General features: G+C 38.0%; 1 protein-coding gene across 1 annotated transcript; it reads left to right on the top strand.

Annotated features, from left to right (window-relative positions):
- The first annotated feature begins 264 nt into the window (after nt 1-264).
- On the top strand, nt 265-10595 carry LOC127441547 (G protein-activated inward rectifier potassium channel 3-like). Its single transcript, XM_051699102.1, has 7 exons — nt 265-559; nt 862-1078; nt 2996-3197; nt 4774-4966; nt 5418-5615; nt 5711-5841; nt 10289-10595. Exons 1-7 carry the CDS (start codon nt 265-267, stop codon nt 10562-10564), a joined length of 1512 nt encoding a protein of 503 aa, XP_051555062.1. The 3' UTR covers nt 10565-10595.
- The last annotated feature ends 305 nt before the right edge of the window (nt 10596-10900 follow it).

The following is a 10900-nucleotide window of genomic DNA, read 5'->3' as shown; positions in this document are numbered from 1 at the left end:
CCCTAATTTTATATTTCTAGATCCGGGCCTGTAGGAAAGAATGTTATAAAACTTCCAGCCCTTCGGAAAAGTAGTTAATTAGGTTTTGGTTTTATCAGTGTTACAGATTGTCTCCTGTGTTTCTTTTCTTGCAGAAAACCGACAAATGCACAGATGAAACTCTGCAACTGAGAATACAACACTGGGAGACCCTGTAAACGCACACACACGTAAATACACTTATCACTCCAACTCAACACACACACACACATAATATACACACAGATGGCACTGGGCAACACTGGCTTCTCCACGTGCACCGAATCCCTGTCCGTCCCAGTCCCAGATAAAGGGGAGGAGCCATTGGAGGAGGCCCCAATAGATGCCCCACCTCCTACTGTTAAGAATGCATCTGAGGTGCTGGGGCACGTGGTATCCACAGAGGTGGCTCCACCTCCTCATCCTGCAACCAATAACAACATGTCTTTCCAAGACAAATTGGCTGCAAGGGAGGCACAAGCCAATCAGCCCCGGAAGAAAATTCAGGGAGCGGGGCCAGAGAGAGGCAGGTTTGGATGGGGTAAGAATCAATCACTCTAAATTGATTATCCTGAATCCTGATTATCACGCAATCTTAATCTAACACCTCTGCAGACAGGAACAAGATATCAGTGTTCTGTATCTTTTTAATTTAGCCTTTATTCTTTTATTTAGTTTTACTATGGCACTGTCCATTTTTAATATGGATTGGTAAGTTGCTTGGAGACAGTTTTTGGTGTTTATCTGCATTTGTATAAAATTCAAAAAGTGCATTTCCTATTTTTGGGGACACTTTTAGTCTTAGTAGCACTTGCTCTAAATTTTTTCGCTGTCTCTCTCCAGGACGCAGTAAGAGGCGTAAGAGGCAGCGTTATGTGGAGAAAAATGGGAGTTGTAATGTGCAGCATGGTAACATGCGAGAGACATATCGTTACCTGACGGATATTTTTACCACCCTGGTGGATCTGAACTGGCGTTGCTCTCTCTTCGTCTTTGTCATGGCGTATGCGGTGACCTGGCTTTTCTTTGGAGCAATATGGTACCTCATTGCATACTGCAGGTATGAATAATGCACACACTTATGTTGACTGAGCAATCTCAAAGAGTGCATACTGTATGTCTTCCATAGACTTCTATTGTTTTTAAATAAAGTCTGATTATAATGTATTCAGTCTAACTCTATCCCAAACCCTAACCTACCCTTAAAAGAAAACTTTTGGCACTTTTATAATAATTATAATAATAATAATAATAATAATAAACTAGTTTATTTTTATTGTATTATTTAATATTTTTTCCAAATGAGGACATCCCCAAGAGTCAGCTTGCTCCCTTGCCAGCATCATCCAATCGCTGCCAACCATGTTAAAATAAAATGTAGCATTATAAATTCTGTATCTAATTATTGATTACCATTGTCCCATGTTTGCCAAACATGTTGAGTGGTGCAAACATCATCCTGAAACTGCATTTGGTCAAATTTTAGAAGTGAATGCACTTAGCTGCATAGAATGCTAGTATACAGATGTCAGAACAGTTTGAAATGCACCTTCTTTTCATCCTAACTCCATATAAAGCCTCTGAAAGCAACATTTTTCAGCTTTTGGATGAACCCATTGATTCTCAATGGGAAAATGCACAGTAAATATAGGAATGCATTTACTAATGTTAATGAATAGAACTGTATTGTACAGTGATAACAAAATAAAATATAACAACATTTATAATAAAATGAAGCGAAATGACACACAGATGTTTTAATGTTAAAAGTTATTCAAAATAACTAACGTTTACTAACATGCAACTTTTGAGGGAATAATGCCCCAAAATCCACATATGAGGAAATCATGTTTAACAGTGCGCTGACGTGAGAAAAATGAATGGATTTTTAAAACGGCATATTAAACTAAACTAGAGGTGCTACTCTTTACAACCAAACAGGTTTCAAACAAAAAACACAAAGAGGTTTCTTACTAGAGGCACTTTTGTTGGCTCTGTGCTCGTAGAAGCGTTTCACAGAAATTGACGCTATGCTGTTATATCATGACACAGTACGGCTGAAGTTTAACCCTTAAATGACAGTCTAGACAGTCAGATCAGTATAGATGTTTCACACTGGCCATCATCAGTCATAAATTACATAAAGGATAATGGACAGTCTGCTGGAATCACAAAATAAGGTCTTGTTTCAGCCTGAAGGGGTTTATTTTGCAATTATGATTGGGTGACTGTACATTATCCTGCTTATTACATGGCTACTAACCAAATAAATAAATACATGAACATAAAATATTGGTTTGCGTTGAAATTATGTGGGAAGAAATAAATCGCTGAACAGCTGACATCCACCTACAATTTGCTTCAGAGTTATGTTGGTGATTATTTTGGAATTAATGATCCATCTTATTACAAGACTACTTACCAATTAAATAAATAAATGCACATGAAACATTGATTTAAATTAAAATTGTTTTATTATATTACTTGTAGAGATCTCACAGTGATCTGAGAAGCAAGAACGATTGAGCTGTCTGATACGTGGGATGTGCGGTTGTTAATGAGCAATATCAGACCACTAGATGGCGCCATTGACCAATCAGAATCGAGTATTCCGGAGAGTCATATAATGAAAGTAATTATCTTTTATGAGTACCAACCAAAAGTAAATTATATTGGTCTATTCCTAGAAATTTCCTATTGCCCAACTTCAGATTTTCATAGATCTACTGTACATCTAGGGTTTATGCAACACTGTAGTTTTCGTCCACACTAGATAGAAGCCACAATCAGTTTGGGTGAATACTTGAGAACAAACTTTCCAAGCGCAGTAAGATGCCAGAACCAATATACTAAAGGACATGTTTAATAAAAAGACAAGGACACGTCTTTACAAATGAAACAAAAGCGTTTATCTGTTGCATGTTCTCTAACTGTCTTTTCTCTCTCTCTCTCTCGTTCTGTATTTCTTTCGTTGCAGGGGCGATTTGGATCATTTAGAAGATGAGACATGGACTCCATGTGTGAATAATGTTAATGGATTCATCTCAGCGTTCCTCTTCTCCATTGAAACGGAGACGACCATTGGCTATGGTCACCGTGTCATCACTGATCAGTGTCCAGTAGGAACCATGTTACTCCTGTTGCAGGCTATACTGGGATCTATGGTCAATGCTTTCATGGTAAGAGCACAAACACACGTTTGATTTTCTATCCTGATGAGGACTTTCTGTTGTCTTATATTGTTTTTAAACAGCCCTAATGTTATTTTCTATCCCTTACCCTTCAACCTAACCCGCACACAAAATTAAGACATTTAGTTAAGAGATTATTTAGTATGTTTAATAAGCTGTTTTCTTTTAGCAGATGTTTGGTCCATACAATGTGGGCAAAACCTGACCCACACACGTTTACCATCAAAATATGGACAAACCAAAGACTTCCATTGTTTTTCTATAAAGTAATTATAATGACTTATCTAACCCCAACCCTACCACTAAAAGAAATGTTTTGTGCCTTTTTATGGTTTAAAAAAAAATGGCTGCTTTTTTTAATAAATCATTTTTCCAAACAACGACGTCTCCGAATGTCACCAATAGGAGATTCTGTTAGATTTAGCTCACTTTTGAGGACAATTTTGTTAGAGTGACCGATATCTGTTTTTAATGGCCGATACAATAGTGATTATTTTTGTGTTAAATTGTCCGATAAACTAAATGCATAACCGATTTTTAATACTTTCGATTTTAGGCATAATTAATGCCTAATTAATAACATTTATTAATTAATATGGGCTGGTTTGAGTATTTCTGTAACTGCTGATCTCCTGGGATTTTCACACAACAGTCTCTGTTGTGAGCAGAATAGCATCTCAGAATGGACAACACATCAAACATTAAGGCAGATGGGCTACAACAGCAGAAGACCAGGCCGGGCACTTTATTAGGATCATAGTGTTCCTAATAAAGTGCCCAGTGAGTGTATCTCTAAATTTTGTTCCTAACTATAGCTAAGTACATACACATACATAGACATGCACATATGCATGTTTTCCATGCATGATGTGTTTTGGAAAATGAATGTTTTTTATAATTCATGGATTTCGTTCGTTGATTATCGCACCGAAACGGCTCTGCTGAGTGTCGAGTTATAACATCCATAACCAAGAGCAAGTGAGTCATGCGATTTGGACCACAGATGTGCGCCCTCTCTCGCTCTGTGTCTCTCTCTCTTTCTCTCTTTTCCTTATTCTGTCACATTTAGTCATTTTATTCCTCCTTCTCAATCTCTCATTCTTTCTGTGGCCTATTTTCATGTGTTTTATCTCTGTCCTGGTTTAAATGTTACCCTCCGGGGATGTGTTTCACTCACATACAGTAATCAAATACAACACACATTCTCACTTAGTGCTATGACCTCTGGTATCTGTATTTCTCAAATATAAATTAGCAGATATAACCTCCTTCCTAGTTGTTTCTGCATATGTCTCACTTTCTTTTTAATTAGTGAAGCTAGTCAAGCATCACTATTAGTATTGTTCATATAAGGGTTACTAATTTGAACAAACCCCAAAACGTAAGTATTAAACTTCAGTGCTATGAAAATAAATGATACCTCAAATTGGATGGCTTGTTGAGAAGATGTGTGCTATTACTCTTCTTAGGGATCGGACTTATGGTTTTTACCTTGTGGATCGTAAAATAGGTGAAAAAATCCACAATGTAATGATCTAGTTCATTTCTTTTCATCTCTCACTAGGTTGGATGTATGTTTGTGAAGATCTCGCAGCCGAATAAGCGTGCAGAGACGTTGGTGTTCTCTCGTAACGCTGTCATCTCACTGCGGGACGACAAGCTCTGTCTGATGTTCCGGGTCGGGGATCTGAGATCCTCCCACATTGTGGGCGCCAACATGAGAGCCAAACTTATCAAATCCAAACAGACGCAAGAGGGTAAGACAGCACACACCACCCTCACAGGCATCCAAATACTCAAACCATCTTATCTGCAACATCAGCACCTTCTAGTCTTAGACTTAGTGGCACCACCTGGTGGTTACATTTTGTGATGATTTTGATTGTTCAACACTGTTGTGTGCCCTCCCATTTCAGAGTGTACAAGTAATGTCTAATTTGCAAATTAATCTTTCTTTTGAACTTTTTATATATATATATATATATATATATATATATATATATATATATATATGATGACATACAGTATTTTATATAGGCAGAAAAAATTTGCCCTCATAAAGGTAGAAAATGCCCCTGAGAATCAAATGCAGGGGGCAGATATTGTCCCTTAATTGTTAAAAGTTCATTTCTGACACTGTTTGAAACCCATATTAACCTTTAAATTAGTTTATATTTTACTTCTCACTTTATTCTCTTATGTCTGCAGGTGAGTTTATTCCTCTGGATCAGACAGATATCAGCGTGGGCTTTGAGACGGGGGACGATCGTCTGTTCCTGGTGTCTCCACTGGTGATCTCTCATGAGATCGATGTCCGCTCGCCGTTCTGGGACATGTCCCAAGCCCAACTGGAGAAAGAGGACTTCGAGATTGTCGTCATCCTGGAGGGAATGGTGGAAGCTACAGGTACACATCAAAAAATTCTCATAATATATCATATAACATCAATGAGTAATGCATTGTTGAATATTTAGTAATAAACAGGTGTATTTGATGGGCAGGTATGACCTGTCAGGCGCGGAGCTCGTACCTGGCCGAAGAGCTGTTATGGGGTCACAGGTTTATTCCGATGATGTCACTGGCTGAGGGATTCTTTGATGTGGACTATGGAGCTTTTCACCATACATTTGAGGTTTGTGGCACACGAAGGGAATTTATGGTAGAACAGATTATGTATCGCATATAAAAACGAAGCTGTGAGGGATAGACTTTACCATCTCTTCAATGGCACGCACGGTATAAAGCTGTATAAAGCTCCTATGTCCCATCCGATTTTCCACAACTCATGCTGTCTGGAGTTTTTGTCTACTGAATGTTCTTGGAAAGATACACCGATCAGCCACAATATTAAAACCACTCTTGTCACCAAAACAGCGCTAACCCGCATCTCAGAATAGCATTCTGAGATGCTATTCTTCTCACCACAATTGTACAGACCAGTTATACGAGTTACCGTCGACTTGTCATTTCGAACCAGTCTGGCCATTCTCTGTTGGCCTCTCTTATCAACAAGGTGTTTCCATCCACAGAACTGCCACTCATTGGATGTTATTTGTTTTTGGCACCATTCGGAGTAAAAACTAGAGACTGTTGTGTGTGAAAAACCCAGGAGATCAGAAGTTACAGAAATACTCAAACAAGCCCATCTGGTACCAACAATCATGCCACAGTCCAAATCACTGAGATCACATTTTTCCCCATTCTGATGGCTGATGTGAACATTAAGTGAAGCTCCTGACCCGTATCTGCCTGATTTTATGCACTGCACTGATGCCACACGATTGGTTGATTAGATAATCGCATGAATGATTGTTGGTACCAGATGGGCTGGTTTTGAGATATTTCTGTAACTGCTGATCTCCTGGGATTTTCACACACAACAGTTTCTAGTTTTTACTCCGAATGGTGCCAAAAACAAAAAACATCCAGTGAGTGACATCTCAGAAAGCTATTCTGAGATGTGGGTTGGCGCTGTTTTGGTGGCACAAGGGGGACCTACACAATATTAAGCAGGTGGTTTTAAATGTTGTGGCTGATCTGTGTATTTTTTTATTGTTTTGTCCACGGAACGATCCAGAAACACTTCTGTACACAACTGCTGTACAGTCCATGGAAGAGACTGTACTTCTATCCCTCACAGCCTCATTGTCATTCCCGTCGAAAATCAAAGATGGCGCTGCTGTGAATAAGGTCTATGGTAGGTATTATGTTGTTTGTGAAAAGTGACATGAACAGTGCAGCTGATAAACAGATGTGTGATGGGGACAAAGATACAGTAACTGGATTTTTACATTTCAGTAAGAAAATGTGACTGGTGCTCGCCTCGATGCCACTGTGTTGTGGTTACCAGAGCTTTGCTTTTTGGTTGCTAAGGTGTTCTGGGTGGTTGCAAGTAGGTTGCTTACTGACCCAAACCAAAAGAGCCCATGCCAAGTCTCTATGATATTTCAGTCCCTAGAACAAATCCTTCAAAGGATGTTCTATAATATTACCAAAATAAAATAATTTCGACTCATCTTGCATTTATAAAATAAATAAATAAATAAAGAAGAAGAAGCAAAAATCACAGTTAGGGTAAGGCATTTACAGTGGAAGTGAATGGGGTCCATAAACAATAAAATAAACACCGTTTTAAAAGTACAGTCACAAGATGTAAACATTATATGTGTTAACATAATTTTAGTGTGATAAAATCATGTTAACATATATAATGTTTACGTCTTGTGGTTACTTTTTTATCCCTTATGTTGTGTTCTGGTAATTTTGACCTCGACGACCTTTTATTTTATTTTTTTACTTAATCCAATTGGAATAAAATTCCTTGACTTTGTTCACATATGGTATCTGAAAACATACACAAAAATAAACTGGACCATTTTCTTTACATTTTATTAGTTTTATTTCACTTTGTTACACTTGTGTTCCCGGTCAAAAATAATTATAATAATTAATTATATTTATTTATTACAAATTTGCACATATACAGTGAAATTCTTTTTTTCACATATCCCAGCTAAGCTGGGGTCAGAGTGCAGGGTCAGCCATGATACGGCACCCCTGGAGCAGACAGGGTCAAGGGCCTTGCTCAAGGGCCCAACAGTGGCATCTTGGTGGTGCTGGGGCTTGAACCCCCAACCTTCTGATCAGTAAACCAGAGCCTTAACTGCTAAGTGACCAGCCATTGTGACCAGCCCTAAATGACCAGCCATTGGAAATGAATGGATTAGACTACAGAATACAGAAATATTAAGTGTTCAGAAGCATCCCAATCCTTTAGATGAGAACATATGTGGATATGTGTTTGCACACACAGAGTCCTCGTACATGTGCACATACACACCCACACACAAATATACAAATACACACACACATTGTGTGTTGAGCGCCCTCTTGTGCATTGTCTTTCCATGTACACTCTTTGAGGAATATTTCAAGATCTACTTATCATATTATGTTGCGTTTGGGCTTGTTTGAATCAGGATAGTCTGCTGTAAGTAACGATATGTCATTGTCTATGTTATATGTATGTTTTGGGAAGTAGTAAGGAAAAATGTGACAAAAAAACTTCTGTTTATTATATTTATATGTGTCTGTAAGGATTTTATCAACTCTGAATATAATTGTTTTGATAACAAATTTGCAAATTATGAGAATTAAACAGTTCTTATTTGTCAGCAAATTAAAAACCATTATTTCAGTAGTTACATTAGTAGGATCAGCTATATGCATTGTTAAGTCCAGATTCTAAGCTTTACAATGACACATTTTGTTCAGATCAAGCAAGTGTTTCTTAATTTATTATGTAATTAGCATTATTTTTTTTATTTTTTTTTTTTCCCTCAGGGAGTGCCTCACACTGGCCCGGTAAAAGCTCAGTTCAATTAATCATTCTATCATTAAAAAAATATATCCCAAAACGAGAGTACAAAACCGGTCATAATTACTAAAAAAAAAAAAACGTTTATAAAAAGATCTAATGCAATATCTTGTGATAATATATGCAATATGAGAGATCTTAGAGGACGGTCGTTTTTGACCGGGAACACCAAATTTATTAGCACAAAACGAACACAACACAAGGGTTAAACAGTTTGTATTCTAAAGTTTATGGACTGGCCCATTCATTTCCACTGTAAGTATCTTACTGTAACCATTTACAGTAGCTTTTTTGTATATATATATATATATATATATATATATATATATATATATATATATATATATATATAATATCAAGGAACTAGTCAAATTATTTTTGTGGAAATCAACATTATGCCACAAATGCTGTCAGTTGAGTTTAATTTATATAGAACCTGGAACATTCCTTTTAACCATAAGTATGTGGGAGGAGTAATAAAAGCCATGTTTGCCTTGACTAGCACCACTACCAGTCATTATACAGTATATACTGTAGGTTTATCTAAAAGATTTAAAAAGTGAATTATTTGAGTTGAAACTTCTAGATAAATACGATCAAATGCTGCTAATCATAAATAAAGTTCTGTGCAAGGTTGACTTGGACTTTATTATTCACTATGGTCAGAGATTTCTTTCTTACTGCTGGGAATTCACTGAGCATGAGCGATCAAAGACTCTGATTCATGCAGCTCACGGTATTGCTGTAGATTTTGGAGTCATGAGCCTGCATCATTGGAGTAAAACTTGCAAAATTTATTTTTTATCATCCTGCCAAGCAGCATTTCTGTTGCAGCTACTGTACATTGAACCATTTTCCAGTTTTGTTTGTATTTACACATATAAATCATTTCTGAAGTGATATTTTTTTTTTTTTTTTTTGCTATTTATTTAAGAGCAATATAAAGGGATAGTTTTCCCAAAAATCTTTGACTGACTCTAGGGCTGAACGATTAATCGAAATAATGCACTGACTGTACGTGCAGCTCTGTTCTCTGTAGGGTATTAAACACGCGTGAGACTCATTTGGACATGCTCGAGTTCGGTGTGCTAACGTGCTCTGGGTGCATTGTATTTACTGCGCTCTAGATACACTTGGCTGCTAAAAGTTATTATCCAAATCCTAAAGTAACCCCATAACACCATGTTTTGTGAACAGAAGAGTGAATCAGGGCTTTTCACTGCATTAAAAGGGCATCGTCAACTCAACTACAAAGGTCTTCCTTCAGTTTTCCAGAAAAAATTAAAGCCTCCGCCAAAATAAAGGCTTGAGGGTTTAACCAGACTGCATAGCAATGCCGCATACACTTAAGAAATTATAAAAAAAAAAGTATGGTACTATTGTATAATAATAACAATGATGATGTTGAAAGGTGGGCTGCAGGGGCGGTGCCAGGATTTTTTCACAGGGGGTGCCGGGCAGGGTACAATGATTAATCTGTGGTGGACAAGAAATTCTGTCCAACGGGGGGTGGAGGGTGCGAGTGTTATATCGTCTGACGGGAGTGGGGCGGGGCTGTGAGTGGGAGGGCCAATGGGGCCCACTGAGACCCTATTACAAATTGGACAAAAACCAGTACACAGTGAACGGATACAGTGTAAATGCGATGATGTGAACGCACCATTAGTATACTTAAGGTCATTAATATTCATGTCTTTCAAAGGTGGACACGCCCTCCTGTTCTGCAAGAGAGCTGGCATTAGCTGCTGCTCGTTTGGACGCTCATCTCTATTGGTCGATCTCCAGTCGCCTTGATGAGGAGAAATGGGAGGGGCCTAATCTGACTGAGCAAACAGGAAAATCCACTGACTCGGAATCTGTCAGGGAGGGAGACGGGCCAACATTTATTGTTGTCGGAGTTACAAATACCCTGGACCAATCGGTTGTAGGGGAGCAGAACGGCAGTGTCACAACTGACCAATCAGAGTCTGAGGCTTAAAAGGATGCAAGTAAAAGGTACTGGAAATGTTCAAAGGAGTCCACAATTATTTAACTTGGACTGGATTGTTAAGCAATCCAAGCCACCTTCTTCAAGTTAGATTTTTCAATGTATAGTCGCTAATGCCTAGCATAGAATACTTTCCCCAAGGGGGAATTCCTAATGTCTTCATGCTGTGTTTTCAGTCAGATTTAAACTTCAAATGTTTCATACAACACCGCCTTTGAATTCAAACTCTAGTGAGCTGCCTAGTCTGCATAGGCAGCTACCATCTAAGGCATCATCCTAACTGAAATGGACCCTCATAAATGACCAATTTGGAACGCTCTGCATAGG

This window comes from Myxocyprinus asiaticus, chromosome 5, assembly GCF_019703515.2.
Source record: "Myxocyprinus asiaticus isolate MX2 ecotype Aquarium Trade chromosome 5, UBuf_Myxa_2, whole genome shotgun sequence".
NCBI lineage: Eukaryota > Metazoa > Chordata > Actinopteri > Cypriniformes > Catostomidae > Myxocyprinus > Myxocyprinus asiaticus.
Note: the sequence above shows the minus strand (reverse complement) of the source record. Positions and strands in the feature narration are given on the sequence as shown.

Excerpts from the sequence above, each read along its gene's own strand:
- LOC127441547 (XM_051699102.1), top strand. The coding sequence starts at position 265 with ATGGCACTGGGCAACACTGGCTTCTCCACGTGCACCGAATCCCTGTCC. Across the intron at positions 1,079-2,995 it reads TACCTCATTGCATACTGCAG|GGGCGATTTGGATCATTTAG; the intron begins GTATGAATAATG and ends CTTTCGTTGCAG. Across the intron at positions 4,967-5,417 it reads ATCCAAACAGACGCAAGAGG|GTGAGTTTATTCCTCTGGAT; the intron begins GTAAGACAGCAC and ends TTATGTCTGCAG.